Source organism: Xenopus laevis, chromosome 1L (assembly GCF_017654675.1).
Source record: "Xenopus laevis strain J_2021 chromosome 1L, Xenopus_laevis_v10.1, whole genome shotgun sequence".
Taxonomy (NCBI): Eukaryota; Metazoa; Chordata; class Amphibia; order Anura; family Pipidae; genus Xenopus; species Xenopus laevis.
The window spans coordinates 192,857,088-192,882,018 of NC_054371.1; the positions used below are offsets into that span (position 1 = coordinate 192,857,088).

Below are 24,931 nucleotides of genomic sequence, written 5' to 3' on the forward strand. Positions count from 1 at the left end.
TTTTTCTCGTTGTCACAGAGTAACTACGACTTTTTCGTATTGTCGCACAAAAGGCAGAGTCAAAAACTCCACGAACAAGATCTTCCAGTTGACTGGTTTTCTACTTATTTTCGAAAAGTTTTAGCTGGAGAATTTTTGTATTCGGAATTGGCTCGGTTTTGTCGCATAATAAATCCCAAAATGTCGCACTTTTTTTTCTCAGTGATTTTTTTCATATTTTTGCCATCAAAAAGCTATTGAATCGACCCCATGGTGAAATTCAAGCGCCAATTTGAGAATAATTTTGCCACTCGTGATTGCGCAAATTTTACTGTGAATTTCAATTATCCCTACTAATCACTAATGGTTTATATCCAAACTGAATATTGAATCATTATATAGACTTTTAATACATTTTTGACAAAGTTCCATCGAGAGCTATATGTAAATAAAAAAACAAGATATCTAGTATTCTTGACTTAATTTCTAATATTCTTATATTAAAAAAACTAATTATATACAGTATATATATATATATATATATATAGATATATATATATATATATATATATATATATATATATATATATATATATATATATATATATATATATATAGATATATAGACACAGAAATAGGGGCTACAATGTATTTCTCAAGTTAGTTTTAAAATGTGAGGAGATTTTATAGAGCAAAAAATACAAATATGTGAGAAATGCTAATTATGGCAACACCAATTACCCAGCAATTTGTATTTCCGTGTATGTATGAAAATATTGTGATATCAGAATTGATTAGTGTACAGTAGAGTTGAGAAGGAGATGTAAATGCCATGAAGAATAAAATATCAAGCAGAGGTGAAATGATTTTAATCTCCATGTAATTATTTAACTTCATTGTCACCTGTGTTTATGCAGCTCCAACATGGCCGGCCACCTAGCACTAATCGCCTAATAAATCCATACAATTGTTACACCTTTATGCATAGTGGTAATGTGAGCAAATTGGCTCCTGACAACTGCAATAAACTGCTAAGAACGGGGGCTGTCAGAGAGCAGCTTGTTTTTCTGTGCCTTCTGGATAAGTAAATCCTGTGTCATGCAATTTTTATTTGGCTGGAGTTTTTAACAAGCCAATGTGGGCAGGTATGGATACAATTATTCGTATAAATATATATTTTTTTAATCTTTCAGTGATGCAGATATTTTGTTTAAAAAATCATAAAAAATCTCTTTCTTTTTAAATTTGTGGCGTTGATCATTAAACATCATGAATGTTAATTTTGAATGGTTTAAATAAAGCTCTGTTGGGGGAATGTAATATGTTTCGTTAGCACAAAAAACCTGCGCAAATACGTTTGCGATCGTTAGCAACCATGTTTGCGTCCTTTTTGACTGATTATACTCCTACTTCATAGCAAAGTTTGTGACCAAATGGCTTTTGCGAACATTCGCAGTGGATGTCATAAAATTTTGCAATCACAAAGTGTTTTTTGCAAAAAAAATATTTAACGAAACTCCAGAGCAGGTGTTAACGCTAAACCTTTGCTTAGTGATAATGCGCAATGTAATATTCACCAATGTAAGATTTTACATTTGCAAAAAATGCCATGCTGAACATTTGGAAAAACGCCACTTGCGATTTTTACTACATTCCCCTTTAAACATTTTAAATGGGACTATATAACAGGGCTCTGGCAAGATATATCATTTCATTACAAATAAAGGGCCAGGTTTGATTAGATGATTTTTAAAAATGATCTTCAGATTCAGGTTCTAAATTTCCTTTTTAATACCTATTAAAATTCATTTCAAATTAATTTGGATATGCAGAATCAAAATGTGTAAGGAAATCTCATAAAATACTTGCAATACATATTGCTTATATGTACTACGATCGCAATACGATGGTACAATGCTAAAAATCCCATGAATTCTAATTTCATAGGATTCAATTCAATGGTCGAATTTCAAAGTATTTTACACTCCGAAATTCGACCGTTGATAAATCTGCCCCATAGCGTTTACAACAATATGTTGTGATATGTACAGGGAGTGAGGCCATGGTTTCTACACACATGAATACATACTAAACCACAAATATGGGGCACAAAGATAAATATTTTCAAGAAAATCTGCATTCAGCCATGATAAACCCTCCCTCATCACATAAGACAAATTACTCCAGTTTGAATCATTCTGGTGACTAATCATCAAAAGGATTGTTCTGACCGCAACATGTTTTCAAAATCATTGGATGTCAACTTTTATGACACTTTTTCACTTTTTCATAGAAAGATGATTAGTCCCGCCTGTTTCTTTCACAAACAACAGCCAAAACACTAATCCATGCCCTTATCTTATCCTGTTAAGACTATTGCAATCTACTCCTAACCAGTCTTCCTGACTCCCATCTCTCTCCCTTACAATCCTTTGCTACCGGGATCCTTCTGCTCTCTCCTAAAATGGAACCTGCTCAACCCCAGCTAAAAGTCTTAGCGTGGCTGCCTGTTAAGCAAAGGACAGCATATAAAATCCTTCTACTAACATTCAAAGCCCTTCACTCCTCTGCTCCTCACTACATTTCTTCTCTTGTCTCGCTATACGTCCGCTTCACCGCACTTTGCCAGGCGTATTTTCGCCAGTGCTCCGCAAATTCACTAAAATCCAAGTTGTGCTCAGGGGAAGCGTAAGTTTGCGAAGTTGCGCTAGCGTTAATTCACCAAGCAAAGTGAAGTTACACTAGCGATGCTTAATTTGCATACGGCGCCAAATTGAAGTTACAATAGAGGTATATGTAGCATCACTACACAAGCCTGGGAAACCTTCAAAACAGCAAATTAAATTTTTATTTTGCCCTACACATGTTCCCACTGTATAGTTAAGGTGCCATGAGTTAGGAAATGTAGGGGGGAAGGAGGGGAGCCCCAAAAATTTTTTTGATCTTTTTCAGCCTATCACCCATAAAAAAAGAAAAAACGCCAGCGTTTTTTGGGACTTAGAAAAATGTTTAACTTTTTTTGAAGCAATCCCTATCTACTGTATTGCACTTCGCCTGGTCTGAGGTGGCGAAGGAAGTCTGGCATAAAAGGTAGCGTTCAGAAAAATGCGTCAGTGAATTTGCGTAGTTACATCAGTTGCGCAAATTCGGCAGGCGAAATGGTGCGAAGTAACACTAGCGAATTTACGCCAGCGTCCGTTAGTGAATCGGCGAATTAACGAAAATGCGTTACGCTAGCGAATTAACGCTAGCGTTAGGCGCTTCGTCCTAACGCTAGCGTTAGGCGCACAGTCTATGTGATTTGTCTTCCCCATGTTAATATAGTGAATAAAGTACCCCCTCTAGTAAAATATAAGGATATTATAAGTTACCGAGGAGTTTCATGACCATATAAAAACACGAGGCCGAAGGCAGAGTGTTTTTATACAGGTCATGGAACTCCGAGGTAACTTCTAATATCCTCATATTTTACAACTGGGGGTACTTTATTTATTATAATACACACATTTCAATGAGTCATGTGACAGAAATGACATCAGAACTGACCGTTTATAAGGATATCATTTACAAGATATTCATGGCTTTTGTGTATTATATATATATACATTTATTTATTGTACGTTTATGCACTGTACAGCTCTGCGGCTCCTTAACAGTGCTTTACAAATTTACAAAGTTATACATACATACACTTTTGACGAATTACTCCAATTTTCCCACATTTTACCATTAAACATTGTAATAAGGGGTGTGACAATAACATCTCTACTCTGAATTTTAGCCCTTTGTAACTTTTTATTTAACACTCATTCTGATGACTATTATGCTACGTGTTTATTTGAAATCTAGGACTTTTCTGTTTTTTTAATGCACTCCTCTTCTTAGAAGACATAATAATTCCCATGGATGTTGGGTCTACATATTATTAATTATTATTAACTACCAGAAATAAATGAGGCCACAAACACTGTTTTACAAAAGTTATTTTAATATAAGGTGGGGTTTCCATTATTTTTCAGCCACCTTTTTACAGCTTTCTTACTTCCCCTTTACACTTTTAACTGTGCTAATGTGTGTCTTCAGAACTCCACAGTTTTCGTTATCACCGAATGAACTTCTTTTCCTTAAGGTGCATCATTTGGTTAAAATTATTCGATTTTATGGTCCCCGGTATTGATGTTCTACAGAATCTGTTTGTACTTCATGAATTGTTGATGATCGGTATTATTCTAATAATAAGCAATGCAAAGCATAGCAGCTGGATTCTAAGCATCAGTTTTACATAATGATTACACAGAATTTTTAGGCATAAGCGTACCAATGTTGTAGAGGTTGAAAGAAGAGTGCATAAAATTTGTAATAAATATTAACATATCATACCCTTAATGCTATAACACTGAACCAATTAATATATCAAGTGAAATAACTGCACTCCTCTTCTCTTGTGTACTCATTTGAATTTTTTGTTTTAATAAGATCAATGTAACAGTTATTCTGTGAGCAGCACAGTAATATAATCCGCCTTTAAATGATATAGGTCCAATTTTTAAGTCTGAATTTATTTCTGTAATTGACTATACCCTGTTATCAAAAAACCTGTTTATGCTTATTTTCCATTTTTATCAAATTGCATTGGCTCTGCAGCCACCACAGTACTTTACACTTTGATTTCAATTGGAATTTTTTTTATTTGCTAAGCATTTAAGTGGTCAAAAGACTGGTGATCTGCATATGGCTTTCAAATTAAATAGATAGACAGTTGACATTGTATGCTATTTAGTATAATAATTAGAATAGATCTACTATTTATTTGTTATGCTAACATTTCTGTTGAATGTATTAAGAGTCATCCATGAATTATTGTGCCATTATGGCAATAGCCACGACCAAATGAACGACTCTGTTCAATGTCCTATGAATTAATACATCTTTTTAAATATATGGTTAGAATTCACTTCTTTGAAAACATATTTATATAGGTTGTTCTATACATCTTTCTGCACATTCTCTCTCTTTGTACCGCCCCCTCCTTTAGTGCCCAGTAATTATGTTGACAAATCCTACAGTTAGATGCAGAATATAATAATTATATAATTACGCTCATTGTAACAATGTCCTCTATATTTCTGTCTATGACTTGTGTTCCAAGGAGGCATTATATTTTAGTTATTAGTGTTCATTACCATATGTGTTTTTGAAAATATTTTCTTGAAGTCAAAGATGGCTATAACCAAGGGACGTGTAACCATTTTTTGGCTAAAACAGGCTCAGACCAGCTAGTTGGGTAGAAAATGGGTTACATTAGACCCTCATTAAGCAGGATGGGACTTTGCTAAGTGGAAGGGACAACGTGTGGATGTTCTTTTTCTACAACTCTCCACTGCTAAAAGTAATAAAAATAGAATAGAGGATGCCAGGGGTTCTTTCCAAACAGGAAACAAAGGCATTATTCAATGATTATGATCATGATTGCAGGGGTTAAATACTCACAAGCTTTGAGGTTGCTGTATAGCTACAATCACAGGTGTTAGTAAAGAGCAAAATGTGGCACCACTGTAGGAATAACTAGGGAATTGGAAGGTTCACCTTCTAGGTTGTCAATACCTAATGTGGTCCAGATCCCCTACAGTTGACATAAAACAGCATATAATATAGCCTGATTCCCTTGTCAGTACTCTGGTCACTTCACTCTGGCAAGCAGAGCCTATGGGAGAGCTACTCCCTTTTATCATCCTCGGTGGAGCACAAGGCTGCTGTAATAAAAATACCTTCTCCTGGTGGTCTAGTGGGGGGACGGCAGGGACGCCTGCCGCCCCCTCGACGGGGACGCCCGTCGCGCCGCTCCGTTCTTCCTGTGCCGGCTCCTGTGCGCGCGCATGCGCACTTCTGATTTAAAGGCGCATGTGCGCTGACGTTATGACGTCAGGGCGAGAGGCGCCAAATTCAAAAGTATTAAAGGGGCATTCCCATAGTTAGCATTGCCCGTGATAGGATTTTTTCCTGGTGCTTTAGCTGTTGCTATTCTGTGTGAATCCGTTCCTGATTATCTGTTTTGACCCTTGCCTGCCTGTTTGACTATTCTGATCTCTGGAACCTGACTCTTGCCTGAAATCGATCTTGACTCTGCTAAATCCTCCTGTTTGACGTTCCGGTTTGACCTCTGCCTGTTATTGACTCCGATTCTGCCTCAACCCATCTGATTGATCCCTTGGTTTTGACCCTTTGCCTTCCTGACGATTCTGTTATCCGCCTGCCTCGATCCAGCCTGTCTGACCATCCGCTTGCCTTGTCCTTTTGTACCGTGACCTTCGGCCTAAAGACTCTGCTAACAGCCGTGCCCCTTTGCCAGCCAGAACATCTAGCCTTGCACCCCTCGTTAAGTCCAGGTGGCACCCAAGTAAGCTGAGGGCTCCTCCCGAAGCCCAACGGTGGTCACACTACTGGTGAAGCCGAGCCGAGACCAGGGTGCTTGGCATTTGTTCTGGTATCGGGTGCCGGCCGTGACAGCTGCTCTTATTAACCAAAGCTGTCTGTTTCATAACAGTTGCTTTCCTGCACACTAGCTATATGTCACGGTAGGCACCCTATACCCAAAACTAACATCAAGCTTCTGATCACAGCTCACTCTTCTGCCTATAGCAGCTGCCTTTAGCTTTGGGAGGAGCCCTCAGCTACTCAGATGCTGCCAGGAATTAAGGGGTTATTTATCAAAGGTCAAATTTGAAATTATGTGATTTTTTTTTAACTCTAATAAATTTGAATGTACTCACAACTCGAATAGGAGGTTATTTATGAAAAATATGAACGTCTATAAATTCGAATTTGTGAGTTTTGACCCCAAAAAATGTAAAAAAATTGAATTTACCATTCAAACTTTAGTAAATCTGCCCCTTTATGTGAGAGCAGCAGGACGAGAGTTCTGGTCGAGCAAAGTGGCCATATTGTAGCAGATTGAACAAATTGAACAGGAAAACAATTCAGGAGTGCACACTGAAAATATGAACATAGACCTACAACAGGCACTGAATCACTGCAGACACAGGTTTAAATACACAAATTGCTGCATAATCATATTGCGTGTGCAAAGACGTGAAGAAGAAATGCAAGTTCGTGGCACGTCTGTTGTGAGCAGACTGCAGGCCTCAATATTGTCAATATTTAACCACCCATAATGTATATAGTTTGTTATCTTGCTGTTGTGAGTCACTTTTTTTACATTATATTAAATTTCCAATACTACATTGATGACATCTATGGCTGCAATCCACATAAAATACATTTTCATTACTAGAATGCCAACTAATTACAAATCCTATGAAATAAATGTTGAGTGCAAAATCAAAAGGGCCTGTAGAAGCAGTAAGTTTAACTGTGTGTTATTAATACAACCAATAATTTATTTAAAGGATGAGAACCCAATTTAATGGGGTGGCAATTTGTTACGCTTCCTCAGTGATGCTAATCGCTAACCTGGAACCCTTCTATAAAAATGAACTGGCCTGGGGTACATCTATTAGTGTGCAACCAACTTTGGTTTTGCCAGAGATTCTTTGTGCTTCCCTGGACTGACCCATGTGCACTAGAATAAAAGCAGATCAGTCACTATACTGTGAATGAGTCTGCTTTTCAAAGTCCACCAATTGACTCCAAATAGGTTCTCAGAAGTCCCCCATAGGCTAAAACAGAAATTCGGCAGGTTTTAGATGGCGAATGGTCGAAGTACATGATAAATTTCGATATTCAGATTTTCTAATTTTTTTCAAATTCAAATTTGGAATTTGGACTAGTTGAAGTACACAAAAAATAGCTTGAAATTCGAATTTTTTTCATCTGAAAATTCACCTCGACCTGCCAATTCGGCAGGTTTTAGATGGCGAATGGTCAAAGTCGAATTACGAGACAGTACATGATAAATCTCGATATTCAAATTTTCAAATTCGAATCGAATTTGGACTTTTCCCTAGTTGAAGTACACAAAAAACTGCTCGAAATTCGAATTTTTTTCATTCGAAAATTCACCTCGACCTTTGATAAATCTTCCCCTAAATGTATCAACATTTTATTCAGCAACTTAGAGTGAAGGGAAGGGCTCATTTCGCTAAAGAATCCGTCATATGATTTTATCTTTACACATTTACTATATGCATTCACATTGTGGGAATGGCCCAATATACAGTGCCTTGCAAGTGTTCAAACCTTTGATTGTAGCTCTCATTCTATCAACACAAGTTTGTTCTCCATGATGTTCTTTTTTTTTAGACTCAAAAGTACTATTTTTGTAATGGATCACTCTTTTATGATAGAGAAAATGTTCAGAAAAATTAAATAATTGGAAAATGTGTTTGTGCGAGTTTGAAATCCTTGTGGTGTAGAAGCTCCGTCTTTACACAAGTGAAAACAATCTCTTTAGCGAGGAGACAAATGCCTTACAATTACGTCTCTGTGAATCATTAAAACAACTGACACATTTTCTGGGTAAAAACCTCACAGTAGTTACGGGATTCAGGTTGTGAATCAGAAGAACAGCTGTGAGAATGAAAATAAGTAAAACATTCCAAAGCCATCATAGATCTTGCAATTTGAGGTTAGATGGGAAGCAATACAAATGCTTATATCAGGAAAGGGCACAAAACAATATCATATAAGTGTTTGGATGTACAAGCGGCCACTGTTGGTTCAGTTAAGTGGAAGCTACATTAAAACCAACCAGATGCTGCCTAGAAAAGACCTTTCCTTTGCACAGAGACTTGTGAGAAAAGCCACATGATATAACTTCAAAGCAATATGTGAGGGGTAAATGTACCACTAAAGCCTTCAGTGAAGTATGGTGTTTGCTGCACAATTCTGTTTGGCTGCTTTTTATCAGTATGGAATGGGCAACAGGCAGGGCAACTGTGCAGAGAACATGTTTCAGTTTACTAAAAAGAATAAACAGCAATGTGGGTGAAAAGTCCTCATTTAGCAGAATAATCATTTCAAAATGAGGCCAAATTAATATTGAAGTTGAGGGATTCCTCTGTGGCTCATTTTGAAACAAAACATGGTATAATTAAGTTGTAGATTTGTTCCAGTTTGTAAAAGTTGTAAACAACCTTTACAAGCTGGAACAAATCGACCTCAAATTGCAAAATCTACGATGGACATGTAGGTGGCTCTAAAAATATTAAAGTGTGGTCATTACATTCTTTATACCTTAGATTTGCAGGGTTTTTGTAAAGATTTCTTTCCAAACCATTTTGCATTAAAAAAAAGTCATTAGTAATTAAGAAAGAAAAATATCACAGAGAATTAACTTCGATTTTATGGTTTGGTAATGAAAATAAAAGACTTGATCATGGGTCCGAATACATTTGGAAGGATTTTGGCATGACAAGGACATTGGTTTTAAAGGAAAACTATACCCCCAAAATGAATACTTAAACAACAGATTAAAAGTATATTATTATGATAATGGTTCATTTACATGAAGCAGTGTTTTACACAGGAGCTGTTTTACTCAGTATCTTTTAATAGAGACCTACATTGTTTGGGGGTAAAGTTTTCCTTTAAAAGGAAAACAGTACAGTAGCTGGTAGGGGATTCAACGTGAAAATAATACATATCTTAATGAGCAAGTATTTATGCTATACACAAGTTGTATTATTAGTAACATCCTTTAACTTGTAATGAAATCTTCTGAAACAAAGCTAATGGGTAGGAAAATATACTAAGCTTACTGAAACCATAAACGGTTCTAACAAATTGCAATTCTTCAATATTTAAACAAGTACTGCAATATCTCCGTACCTCATAAAAGATTTAGTGGGTGTAAAACTTGCACACGTGATGTTAAAACTGGTTTGGGCGGGGGTTAATGTATCACAAAACTGGAGTTAAAAGTATTATAGACAAAGCAGAATCTGAAAACTATTATGACAATAATGCCATGTAAACAAGTAATGGAAAAATCACATCACTTTTGAGTATTTTATGCAGACCAAAAAAAAAAATAATTCCTTTTGCCAATATATTATAATTGTAGCTAATTATAATATGTAATAACTCTGATAGGTAGAGGTATATATCTGCTAAAATCTCTATCCTGTGATGCCACTTCTGGGAGCTTATTGAACTTTTTACATTGCAACTGTAGTCAATTAGAGGGCAATGGTGTCAAACTATGTTGGTACAATATTAGATTATATCAAGGGAATTAGTGTAAGGCTATTGCCTAGATGCTTTTTAAAATATCCAAAAAGGGCTGTTACATTTCAGTTTAAAAGGCAGTTTTTTTCTTTTAATAAGTGATCAAATATACCATTAGAATACACCCAAGTTAGGATAAACATAACTCTAATCACTTGCTCGCCGTTTATAAAACATTTAATCAGTTAAAAGAATCCACTGATTCTTCCATGATTTCAGCAGCAATTAGAAAGGGGTTCCATCCACTTGTGTTGTCCTCTTAAATGTATTATAGATATTGCTGCAAAATAACCTCCCCTCACCCAACATTGTTTCATTCAACAGAACTTACTGATTATTCTTTAACCCCACCAACCCCTTTGTAGCACTGATACACCACTTGGCATGGAAACCCGTTATCCAGGAAGCTCAGAATAACAGAAGGGTCCTCTGCCATAGACTCCATTTTATCCAAATAATCTAAATCCTTTTTCTCTGTAATAATAAAACAGTAGCTTGTACTTGATCCAAACTAAGATATAATTAATCCTTATTGGAAGCAAAACTAACTAATTGGGATTTTCTAGTAGACTTAAGGTATGAAGATCCATATTGCAGAAAGATCCATTATCTGGAAACCCCCAGGTCCTGAGCATTCTGGATAACATGTCCCATACCTGTATATGTAAATAAATCCCCACCATTACCATTAATTAATCACACTTGATATCTGTCGTTCCTAACATTAAATTACCCTGAATTAAAAAAAAAAAAGGGTAATCATTGCTGCTGCAAGAATTAAAATTCTGTTCAAAGAGCTGGTGCAAAAAGACAAATAATATTTGTCTTGGAAAGTTTGAATTAAAGTTTTAAACAAACACAGGAAAAAACTGAACAAAAATGAATTAAAAGGGAGATGTGCCTATTGCTAGCTAAGTAATTAAGGTTTGCCAATGTTCTGGTGGGCCACAGAATTATAACATTAGCAGACAAGGAAAGTGCAATTGCATAAATTATGTATAGTATACTAGCAGTGGTTAAAAAAAACAAGTCCTTGTAGCAGCAATTATTATCAATTTTTAATTTTTACAAAATGCTTGATTTTTCCACGGCTAAGCACTGCAGCACTGTAAGAGAACTGGTAAAATAAAATATCCTAATCTCTTTATGGTTGGATATAAAAATAACAAACACAGTACACTGTATAGATTTTTTTATACTACTAAAATGTACAGTTTTTAGGCATCTCTGGTTAATCAATGAATCACGTTAACATGATAATTAATTTTCAGGTAATTAGGATATCAACTGCAATAAATGAAAAGTAACAGTAGTGATATATGTATAAATATCTTGTAGGGGGGTGTCACTATAGCGGTGGTGCGACAAAGGGGTCTCAGATAGCTATGACAGGTGCAATATACAGTAGCCTTAGCATACTACACCTTTTAAATCATTTTATCATATATATTTTTTATAAGAATTTACATAATGCCTCTTCCCATCTTCCCTAATTTCTACTGGCTTAATAATAAGGAATTAACACTTTGCTAAACATATCAAATGTATCTGCTAGTATAATTACTTCAGCTAAAGAATGCAAAAACCTTACAAACCTTAACTTAAACTTACAGTACTTAAAAATTAAGCCGTCATATCATTGGAGTGGATTCCTGAAGGAACTACTGGTTAATAAATCAGGTTTTTTTTATTGTATAGTTCCCTTATATATTTATACAAAGGTTTCATACCCTCCTTAATAGTGATGGGCGAATTTATTCGCCAGGCGCAAATTCACTGCGAATTTGCGCGATTCGCCGCCAGCGAATAAATTTGCAAAACGCCTGCGAAAATTAGTCAAAAACGGGCGGCGGTGTCAAAAACGAGACGCCGGCGCCGTTTCGCCGTTTCGCGAAATTCGCAAATTTTTTGGTGAAGCAAATTCACCCATCATTACTCCTTAAGCTTCTCTTCTACAGTGTAAACGTTGCCAACTTGGCCAGTCTTTCTTCATAACCCTTTATTATTTAGTTGCTTTTCCGTTGAGTACGTCTGTTTCGATTATAACCCTTTTGAGCACAGGAGATCACAACTGCATATTCTGCATGTTCTAGACAAAGACAAGGCCTTCCCACCGCCTTGTAAAAAGGAAGAATTACCATTTCATTCTGTGAATCTATACCCCTTTTAATACACAACAATTGTCTTGCACAGTTTTGTGTAACTGACAAAAAGATGCGTTGCTTACAATGCTCTCCATATTGTACGACTGATTTATTACTAGTTGTTGTAGTTCACCAGCAGGTTTATTTGATCTAAAATTATATGTCTACCAGATACACAACTGGGCAATTAAGTGACCTCTTCTTTTGATGATACACCATTTTTGCTTTTAGGTGCCATGTGGACCTTTCAACCTTGAGTAAAGAGCAGACACACAAACTGAAGCTGAAGCTGGAAGAAGGAGAAGGATGGCTGGTCCTTTTGGTGACCCTGACAGCCTCAGCTGCCATTACAGTTTCGGATCTGACTGTCGGCTGTCTGGAGGATCAGAATGAGCGTCAGGCAATTTTCAGGAGATACGTATGTAATGCCAGTTAGTCCCCTCTAAAAAGAGTTTTATTGACTAAATGCAACATACACAGCTTTGTTATACTATACTGTATATGAAGAACTTTGGAGCAGTAAGACAATCATAAGATCAGCTCATTTTACAATATGCGATTTTCCACTGATTAAAACGTTATGATATCTTAGAGCTATCACTGATTAAGTTTGCATGAATATTTACTCTACATCACAAGATGTTTCCCATGCAATCAATTGCACTTGTGTACAGCAGGGGAAATGGCTATTTTTATATTCAGAAAAAGAGTTCGAGATGAGAGGCAGGGACAATGCATGAACCCCAACTTCATAAACAAACAAGAAATAGATGACCTGTGACCTGTGGATGTCGGCAGCTCTAATTCATTGTAGACAATAGACAGGTTCACGTGGTTTGAGGGCCACAGTTTAGACAGCCCTGGAGTAATGAACAAATTTAGATAAGACACAATGGAAATATTTTCTGGGAAAATGACTCAATATATATATTCATATTTATTTCTTGGTAACACCTGTACCATGATGCTACAAGATTTTTAAAGCAGCAAAGTCAGCAAGAGTTGCCCCAGATAGGTGCATAAAATAGAAATTGAACTCCTCCCAAAAACTGTTGTTGCTTTATGAAAAAAAATATATAATCTAAGCAACTTTCCAATAAACAATTTTTAACAAATGTCAGTGATTTTACAGTTATTCATAAACGTAATTGCAGTATAAGCAGTATTTGCTTATCCGTGTCTGAATTTTAAATAATGTAATAGGAATAAGGTCTCCTCTAGGTCTTTTAATCAGCTGACCCCACCTGAAAAACTCACCCCATCTACAAAACTGCCTCCCATCTATAAAAAACAAATGCCCTGTAAGGCTTCAAATGTATTGTAATTGCTACTTTTTATACAGTAACAGAACTATCACCACCGGGGCCCAGGTGCAGGCAGAGCAGCTGACCCCCACCCCAAGGCAGTTTTCAGCATACATTCACATTGGCATGAGTTTTATCCTGAGGACCCCTAGGGGGTGCCCACCTAGGTGCAATCCCCCAAGCCCCCCATAGTTCCGCCCCTGTTTTTATTACTAATCTTTCTGTTCAGCCCCTCTCCTATTCATATACACAAATAGAAAGGGGATGCGCACTCAATGAAAAAAATAAAATAAAATAAAAATGTAAAATATTTATATTCTTTTATATAGTATATAGCAAACAAATAAACATCAGATAAACTGGTATATTATACAAAACAGTATTAACAAAAATATATACATACCACCAAGATGCAAGATCAAGGCAAAAAAGGAACAAACCATGGGGAGCAGATACACTTGACAATAATGAGAACACCCCAACGTTTCCGCACTATAGCCTTTATCAAGGGGAATTCTGATGTGTCACCAAGCTATCTAAGGTATAAATACCCCATTCAAAAAAAAAAATCTCAGTTTTCGTGCGCTTCCCGCACTTCCGCATTTGTGACGTCACGTGCGTCATTTTGCTCCTTTTTTGCCTTGATCTTGTAACTTGGTGGTATGTATATATCTGTGTTAATACTGTTTTGTATAATATACCAGTTTATCTGATGTATATTTGTCTGCTATATACTATATAAAAGAAGATGTTTAAATACCACCTTTGCCTGTATTTTTTTCAGTGAGTGTGCATCCCCTTTCTATTTGTGTACATGGTTTTGGGTAACTGACTGTGGGGTTATCCCAGGGTTATTTGCACCTCATATTTACTAAAAAGCAATTTTCTTTGTTAAAGGATTTTTTTTCCTCCTTCCTAATACTTATATTTGTATATGCCTCTCCTATTCATATCCCAGTCTTGTTTAGTTCAGTGCATGGTTGCTAGGGTAATTTGGATCCTAGCGACTAGATTGCTGAAATTGCAAACTGTAGAGTTTTATTATTTGTGGTTTTTGAGTTATTTAGCTTTTTATTCAACAGCTCTTTAGTTTCAGCAATCTGGAGTTATAGGAGTGCTTTCATTAGCAATTACATTAACAAATAACTTTAAAAGTATTAAAAAAATTGTGAACGTTTCGTAAAATTGTATATTCTTTACACAGTGCTAAGGACATTTAAAGCAATAGATTCACTCATTTGTCCTTCTAGATGTATTTCATACAATGAACCTTTTTAGGTGGGGTACTATTTTAGGCAAGTGTATCAGAAATAGCAGATTTAGGGGGTCTGTAGTAAAGGTGGTGTGATGGTATTATGTAAGGTCCCCCCCCCCAATTCTTTACCTCATTACTTATTACTGCGTAGCTGGTTTTTTTTAATTGATCCAATGTCAACATGTACGATACAGGCATGGGACCTGTTATCCAGAATGCTCGGGACATGCGGCTTTCCAAATAAGTGATCTTTCTGAAATTTGGATCTCCAAAGCTTGCCTACTAAAAAAAAATAATTTAAACATGGATTCAACCTAATAGGCTTTTTGCCTCCAATAAGGATTAAATGTGTCTTAGTTGGAATCAAATACAAGTTAATGTTTAATTGTAGAGAAAAGCAAATCACTTTTAAAAATTAGTATTATTTACTTATAATACACAAGAGCCACAAATAGCCTGCAAATGATATCCTTATAAACAGTGCTTAATGATCGGTTATAATCTAAGCTTAATGATGTCTTTTCTTTCACATGACTCACTGAAACGTGTGTATTATTATAAATAAAGTACCCCCTGTTGCAAAATATGAGGATATTAGAAGTCGCCTCTGCGCTCCATGACCTGTATAAAAAAATATCCTCATATTGTACAAGAGAGGGTACTTAATTCACTATATAATAGACTCTATGGGGCAGATTTACTAAAGGGCAAAGAGGCCAACGCAGGGACATCGGCAATTCACTAACAGGCGTAGAGGACAATTCGCTAGTGAATGAGACCGTCGCTAGCGTATGTTCGCTCCCTATCACAAGGTGACTCATCACTCACTAATAAAGACGTCCATAGTGGACAAATAAAGACGTCCACTCATTTACTAATAAAGACGTCCAAATTCTTGCACTGCTGATGCCGAAGTAATTGTAGCGAAAAACCAGTGTTCAGCTGCTGAGACGCAACTTTGCATTTTAGTGAATTAGCGTAGTGGTAACGAATTTGGACCTGGCGAAGTGGTCGCTGGCGAAAATTCACCCTTTAGTGAATTTGCCCCTATGTGAGATGGCCTTTTGGTAGTTCTAAGATTTCTGGATATGGGTTCCCAGGAAACAGGTATACATGGAGATATATAAAAACCGAGTGCAAATGTTATGTGTTGAAGCACAAAAGTCTATAAAAATAAATAAGTAAAAATAAATTGTTGTTTTTTTAAGTTTATAATTTTCTTCATAGTTTCCTTTATGTTTTCTGGAAGCAGTGGTGGTACATTTTTATATTGCCAGTTTTTTTTACCTTCCCAAATATTTAAGCAGTGATCCCGCAGCCCCTAAACAAAGCCAGGAGAGACAGGAGCAGTTTTATTTTAAGGACAGAGAGGGGAGCTCTTATCCCAGTATTCGTCTCGGAGGAATATTACTCAAAAGGATCCCTGCAGAAGGGGAAAAAGAGCTATTTCCACTTAATATCACAAAGCTTTTATTGTACAATACTGCCAGGTGTTTAGAAGGTTTCTCTAGACACTCAGCCATTAGACCAAACTCTGCCTAACAAAGACCAGCTTAATTTTTCCTCTAAATTATAAAATATTCCTATTCCCTCACTGGAACCTTTTCAATAAGTGAATTTAATAAAGATGTACCTTATCTGCCAGTGCAGATAACACGAAGTGCTGGTACTAATGCTGTACTATATTCTTCAAACAGATTAGCTGAATGTGCGCTTCAGTAAATGTATTCAGGCTATCTTCATTGAATCAGCTGTCTGTTAATGCTTGTACAACTCATCCACCAATCGTGTTATCGTAAACACGCTTTCATAGAGGATAGAGGTGACTTAGCCCTGCAAAACAAAACCTATGATTTGGAAAGCTAATAGTGACGAGAAGGTACTGTAGGTAGATGAAGAAGCTATATTATAGCACAATTAACTCTAAAAGGAAGCTATTACTGTTCTTGGCCTCCTCCAATTTTTAGACATTCCAAGGGTGAACCTTGGTGATCAGAGGGTAAGGATAGATGCGGCAATGCGATTCGCTGATGAAAGGTGCAAGCAGATAATGTTAATGACCTTAGCCGTATATTGGTGGGGAGGTGTTTCAGACCAGTACGGTTCAGCTTCTAAACGTTAATCACAGGCATTTTAAATTCAGCAACAGACTGAAAAATATTACAAACTACAGAGCACCTCTAAAGCTTTAACCCTTCTGTTAGAAATTTAGCGAAATGTACTGCATTTTATACCAAGGTCCCAGTGATCAGTCTTTTTTATCTTCTCCATACAGATAATGTACATACAAGGTCCATGCAGATAATGTAATTTTCTTTTAAATCATAGATAAAGCTTATATGTGATTTTGTAATGTACAGCCAGAGAAAAATATGTAAATGTAGAACCTTCAGAACAAATAACCTTCCAGCAGAAATCATAGAGTGCCTGTGTCAACTCTATTTTGCAGGTGCTTTCGATGGTACAAAATGTCTTGCATTTTTAATCAGGTGGTATAGTTTGCAAGGATAAAAACACGGCTACAGAAAATGGATAATATGGGACTATATCAATTTTGAATTGACCCCTCCCCATCCTAAAGAGTTTTTCTTTGCATAAACTGTCAGCCTTACAATCAAGTTGTCAGTCAATCACAGACACAAGATACTTTAGGTTAAGGTCCTTCTTCCCTGTCAGTGGAGGTGTGTAAGGGAATTCTGGCAGCTGCCGATCAGCCTTTGCTGCCCACCTTTCAAATTAAAGCTAATTGCATTTGGGGGGTATAAACAGAAAGGAAAATGCCATAAACTGCATGTTATTTTAGACTTCATCAATGCTAAATACTAGGGAACTAGAAAGAGTCCAGTACAAATATGCAAAAATATTGTTTATTTATAGCCTTAAAATTATTATATCTGATTATACACTTTCTTTACCGTTATTTCAATAAAAATCCAGGCTATATCCAGTGCACTTTCTGTTATTATATAGTATGTCAGGGTTAAAAACATATGGATCAAACTTTTTTTTTCACAGCGCTCAGTGTCAGTGTGTCACAGCGTTAATTTTACTTCTAAAGTGATGTGAAAATGATCTGTTTAGATGGAGTGACGTGGGGGGTCATCTGAACCAAATGTATAGGTAAACAGTGGCGTAAATACAGAGGAAACAGACCCCATACCCACAAAGTAGAGGCACGTCTGCTTCCTCTATTACAGGACAGCTGCTGTGCACGTGAAATCACATTTTTTGGCGTCGCTGGTGACCTGGTTTCACATCAACCACAGGAGCCCACAAGAATTCTTGCAAGGGGGCACCACTGTTAGTAAAGTTTACTCCATCTGTAAAAAAGTTGTATTTTTAGCCTACTTCTGTAGCATCTTTATAAAAGCCAACCTGCATTTCATCAGACTGTTTGCAAAATTATACGAAGAACAGGCCATACCTATCTTGCAGAGTAAAGGTGGCCATACACGTAGAGATCCGCTCGTTTGGCGATGTCGCCAAACGAGCGGATCTCTCCCCGATATGCCCACCTTGAGGTGGGCAATATCGGGCTGATCTGATCGTGGGCCCTAGGGCCCAATGATCAGATCCTAACGATGCCTAATGGGCGGTCGGATCGCGGGACCGCATCAACGAACAGATGCGGCCACGATCCAACTGGATTTTTAGTCTCATCCGATTGAGATCTGGCCGACTTTCGGCCAGATCTCGATTGGGGAAGCCCCATACTCGGTCTGTCGGCAGCTTTTATCGGCCCGTGTATGGCCACCTTAAGTCTTGACCGACAGATTGTAAAACAAGCACATATTTTGCCTTATACTGTAAGTGTTGACTACTTGTTTTGAGTTCATTTTGGCCAGATTTGATTATCTAGTTTGACTGATTGCAACCATACTGCCCAACTGTAAGATTGATATATTATAAATAATAATACTATTATATTATTACCCCTCTTACTAGGGTTTCAGTTCTTTTGAGCAAGAAGAAAGAGTCCACACCAATATGTGAATATTAAAGTGATATATTGAATAATAAACCAATGGATTGTTAGAAAAATTACACAAATACAGTAAAAAGAAAACATTATTTACAATATTTATAGTTACAAATGATTTTATACATCTATATTGCTACCACCAGGCCAATCATAGTTTCTTTCTTGTCATCTGCTGGCTCCTGCTCCCATCTTCCTCCAGTCTTCTCCATCATCTGTCCCAGAGTGCTTCTTTCTCCAGGCTGCCCCCTGGCTGCTCCCCTTCTTCATCCATGGGGTCCTCCTTTATATAGGTGTTTGATAACTGCCCCCACAGCTCCCATCTCATCAGATAGATAAAAAACACCAACTTGCCCAATTCCAGTTGAGAGCATTTCCCACATACAGAAATTAGTTATATGGCTCCAATAGCAACAAAGGGCCAACTACCATTCCCAGATATGCATAGTTTGAGTTTCAGTGTAACTTAAATTGTAAGTTTCCTAGACAAACAGTTCCCTATTAAGTATACATTGCAATAAACTCTGTGTAAACCACAATTACCATGACCACATCCATATGTAAACCAAGATGCCAATTTCTTCCACAATTATCTTAGCATACATGGTAGGTTGGGCTGTTGGTTTTGACATAACCATCCAATGATCTTGTTCAAACTTGGATTATTATAATTGTATTTAACAATGATTAATAATGTGCACGTTACAGTAAGATCTGTTCAGGTTGATGCATTGTCCTATGCACCATATTGACAGGTGGATGAAGAATCAGCAGATGAGGTAGTGAGGAAAAGATGCAGTTCTGCTTCACATCATACAGTTCCAATCATTTGGCTGTTCAGCCTAAACAAATAGAATATTGGACTGTGGCCATGCTCGTGTGTGATGACTCGCATGGCATCCATCTGTTTTTTTCTTGGACCCATTAGTCAGATTATCAGATACAATGGAGGGCTGGCTAGTGAATGCCCACCTTTACGTACTCTGGGTGCCTATTAAACTTAATAGATAAGGAAAAACTTCAGTCTTTTGCCTCGGTAGCCTGTTAATGGTGGCCTTTCTCATCGCTTGGTTTTGATGGTTTTGATATTGGTTGCATAGTTGGAAACAAAAATGTAACTGAATGACATAATCGATAGGAATTTTGCTCTTACTGGAGTTACTGGAGTCAACAGCATTACACTAAATAATGTTAATTCTGTATGTGGCGAAACATACATAAAGCAGAATTACTGAGAAACATAATATTAATTATTAAATCAAATTTTCCATAATAGTTATCCATTAACCAAATGATGATTTTTTGTTCTCCTGGTTTTGCTTTGTCAACTGTTGCAGAAAAAAAATATTTCAAATGTGATTCCCTTCTTAGTCCTCAGGGACCATGATACCCAGCCTGATCCGCTTCTATGTATCATGTATCAGTCAGTATTTGTATGTGTATACAACCATCTGTTGTACCATGCTGTGGAATATGTTGGTGTTTTATAAATTTGTGTTATTAATAATAATAATAACAATAATGATAGTAATGGAAGCTGGCTCCATATACAGTGTTAATAACCAAAATGTGCTCATCCAAGTGAACTGCCCTTCAGATCCCTTGGTGAAAGAACTGCTGTGTTCTTCTATGAGCTACCAGCATTTTTTTCTCTAGAACCAAATTAAAGAGGTACACAATTTAGCAAGGAGTGTGTATTTATTTCTGTTTTGCAGTGTTAAAGTTCTGCAATGATTAAATTAAAATATGCTTATTAACTATTAGTTGCACACTATGTTCTTTGCAAAAAGGCATTTTTTTCTCATTTGGCTGGGAAAAAGCAGTTGCAGAAACATTGATGTTTGAAAGGGAATGGCTTTCATATGAAGGCCCCCTGTTTAGAATCATTTGGAAAATCAATGTGGGCTAATTGTTTAACACATATTTTTATAGTATCATACCCTAGCATATCTACAGTAGGGGTATGGCCAGAAAAGTAACTAGATGGGGGCGGGCCCTGGTGCAGGAAGTGTATCCAGGGCACCCCCCTCTGTACACGATTTTCCGCCTGGGGGTGTGGGCCCTGGCCCAATCGCACCACATACTCCCCACCACTGGGTATGGCTAGTAGCATAGTAGCACAGTGCTAAGCAATATACATGTTAATAATAATATGCCCCAACATAATAAACATAAATTATATATACTGTATACATATAAGCCATGCCTTTGTACACTTACCACCAACATAAAAGGTATACCACCACTGTTTATAGCATTTTGGTAACAACAAAACTTCCCCAGAGTCAGATATTTCTGAGATGTCCACCATAGTGACCAATTTTGTGATCTTGTGTAAAATGTGACTGCTTCCTACTTTCGGCACCACCTAGGTCTTCACTTATTGGACTAGAAATAAGATAGAATTTTTTCTACGCCGGCGACAATTCTGACACCACCGACAATTCTGATGCACATTAAAGTCAATGGGCGTCTATTAATTGTCACCGGTGTCAAAAACCGGTGAATTTTCACGCGTGTCGAATAAATTCGCCCATTACTTTATATGACATCGGTTAGTTACCAAAACTAAGATAAAGAAGATAATGATGACATTCGGGGGTTATTTATCAAAGTATGAATTGATCTCAATATTTTCAAATCCGCTCAGGTTTTTTATGCTTATTTTTTTATTTAATTTTCCCGAAAATTTGCTTTGTGGGAAAAAATCAGGTTTTCACAAATTTTTCTGACTTTTTCATCTATTTTCACGATTTTCTCGTAATTTTCACCTGAAAACTCTGAAAACTTCTGGGTATTGCCACGAAACCCAGCGCACATCAAGAAATCATTGGGACTTCTCCCATTGACTTATATGCAACCTCGACAGGTCTGAGATGCCGGATTTTCAGATTCCGTCTTTTCCATCCTCGGGGTTTAATAAATTCCGTAAAATTCATGATTTTTTAAAAGTCTGATTTTATCTAAAAAATCCACGATTTTTTGTGATTTTTGCATTCAGAGTTTAGTAAATAACCCCAAATAACATCAAATCACATGTAAGGTGCAGATGAGCAAAGCTGAGTTTGTATCAGTTGATGGCTTACCAACCACAGGCATGGCATCCGTTATCCAAAAAACTGTTATCCAGAACGCTATGAATTACGTGAAGGCTTTCTCCCATAGACTCCATTTTATTTAAATAATCCAATATAATTTTTTTCTATGTAATAATAAAACAATACCTTGTACTTGATCCAAACTAAGATATAATTAATCCTTATTGGAAGCAAAGCAAGCCTATTGGGTTTATGAAACATTTAAATGATATTTTTTAGTAGACTCAAGGTATGAAGATCCAAATTACGGAAAGATCCCTTAACCAGAAAACCTCAGGTTTTAAGCATTCTGGATAAATGGTCCCATACCTGTACCTATTTGTTAAGCACTCTTCTTTACATACTCATGGCATTTATATAGTAACAGGTAAACATGCTTGTTTAGACAAATGATCCATAACAAAGCTTACTGAATTTCCTTGAGTTGAATAAATTAGTTCTGTCTATAATTTTAAAACATCTTATATTGTGAGCCTATCGTAGGCCATAATATAACCATAGAGGAACCATGTAAGAATAATATAAATCAGGCAAAAAGGTATGGACATGATTCAGATATGACAGTTGCGTTTGCTTTTGAACATGATGGTTGCAGTGGAAAACAACTTACCACCAGATTCAGATGTTGATTTTAGTTTATATCCCCAAGTACAAATATGATGGAAAGTTAAATATAGGGGTTAGCCTTGCTATGAGATCTAGCAGAAAGAAAGCCCAATTTCTCCAGTGAGTCGGTAATACAATCTACTCCTATACATATATATTGCTCTTTTAGGTTTATTATAAGACCACTGTTTAATGGAAAGTGATTTTTATAATCTTACAAAAATGGAGTTTTCAGTAGTTTTGGCTCACTTAAAAATATCTTTATATTTTTCAGTACATAAAAATAATGATCATTATGTTTTTTGGCAGATTGTAATACTACTTTAAGCGTTTTAGCTAGACAAAAGAAGAGCAGTGTGGTGTTGAATTACTCTGCTTTTCACAGTTTATACGAAGTATAACTACTATGTGTGATCCATATGGTGCGCATCAATAAAAAAGCTTGTGGAAAATAGGTTTAATTTATGACTAACAGACACTTGTACAGGTCGCGCTGAACACCTTTGTTGCAAGTGTTTGCACGGCAGGTCTATCTCAGGCATAATTGCTTTATTTTGTTCCCAGGCCAATGACCCGTAGATATTGTACAGGAGATCACGAACAGATGGCTAAGCCTCTTACAATAATTACTCAATTGCCATCATTTCTATTGATTGTCTGCTGTATCTGCTTTTTTTCCCCTCACTGTGTCATTTATGAAACTCTATAAATTATCATGCTGCCTCCAAAATACAATTTATTTATATCTGCTGGTTTCTGTTCAGGACAGAGAAAGTATTCTAGCAAAAGACAGCTAATGAGCTGACCCTTCATGATGATCCAGAGACATAGGAAAATGACAATATTACAGCTTTTTAGACAGCTTTTTCTGTACATCAGAGCCCTACAAATTAAATCGACATTATATCTTGATCCACTAATGTAAAACTGCCTAAAAAGATTACCAATGCTTTTTTGCCTTAAAAGAAAAAAGTCCTGCTAATGGGTAGCAGACCAAGAGAGATTGTGTGACCTTTTCAGAATGGGTGTGCTGAACCCTTGGTTCCCCTTGTCACAGTTTTAAAACCATAGGAGCTAGTTTGGAGAAGAAGTTGTTAGCATTCCATTTTTATTATGACATTTCACAGTCATCCGATTTAATGTCCCTTGACCGGATTGTCCACTGTGAGACGATGGGCTTGAAATGTTATTTAGAGCATTGATAAAAGGTGAGTGCTTCTAAGATGACAGTGAGTCATAAGGCTGGTGGTGTGACATTAATTTTCTCCATAACAGAGATGGAATAAGACGTCACAGTGACAAGCTGTCAATCAGAGTTGGCCCCTCTGTGGCTCTCAATGCCATAGGATAGGGTATTGCTTCTCTCATAATGGAGCTGAGCTGAGACTCTCTTCCTGACAGCTGCGGCAACCATACAGAAAATATATTATACAGGCTTTCATTAAAAAAATAAAGAGGGCTCATCTCTGGAGCATTTCATTTCTTCCTATCTTTTGAACGTAGAGCAAATTCATAGCAAATCATAGATTCCCCTGCAATGGGATTATTTTCTAGTCTCAGGAAAACAACTAGATTTCCCCCCCTCCTTTTTGATGACAATATTCATAAATAAGATATCACAATTTTGGATAACAAATTTCTCAGAAGAGTCCGGTATTTATGATAATTTAGCATTTATATTTGCTTATTACAAAGCTTTAGGTTTATTATGGGTGCATGCTCTTTACATATGATGAAGTGAATACATATTTATTTAAATAGAATGCGACCAGTGCATTGAGTGCTGCCATATGTTCAGGATGAATTGTTGTCCCAGACGTTTGGCCGTTTCATTTTCAATGCATTTTCATTAAGGTTTTAGCATTTTCCCAATAAAAGTGGCTTAAGTTAAGGCATTGAAAAGCAAAAATTCCAAAGGCAGAGTAATACTTCTGCTTAAGATGCTCTTATATGAAAGAGAGGGCTTTACCGTTTACTGTATTCTGTAGATACATTTTTTTTATTCGTATTGAATATACTTAAGAATAAAATATATAATATAATAACACCTATAGCTGAAGACAGAATGCCCAAAAATATGATATATCATTTATGTAATTAAATATGTGACTGGGGGGGATTGGAATGTTTTGGAATACTGTGCAGATTACACAATCCCCTTTATAACACTTTGCGTAAAGCCTTTGTTGGATCACACTGGACATCTTTGATGGGGCTCTCAAGCCTAGGGGATGACCTGTAAATGAGTCCATAAGATATCACAGGTTTACAGTTGGCTGATTATCAAGGAACAAATTGATCAATGTCCACGTGATGTTACTGAGACAATTTATTGAGTTAGATTCCTAAATAATTGGTGCTGCTTCATTGCAACTGTAGTA

General features: G+C 36.6%; 1 protein-coding gene across 5 annotated transcripts in view; it reads left to right on the forward strand.

Annotated features, from left to right (window-relative positions):
• Positions 1–24,931, forward strand: part of mctp1.L (multiple C2 domains, transmembrane 1 L homeolog) — a 373,027-nt gene that overhangs the window by 158,020 nt on the left and 190,076 nt on the right. For all 5 annotated transcript variants that reach the window (XM_041568472.1, XM_041568473.1, XM_018264615.2 and 2 more), the window contains one exon: positions 12,540–12,726. In XM_041568472.1, the coding sequence (XP_041424406.1) occupies positions 12,540–12,726 (187 nt within the window). The remainder of the gene's footprint in view (positions 1–12,539; positions 12,727–24,931) is intronic.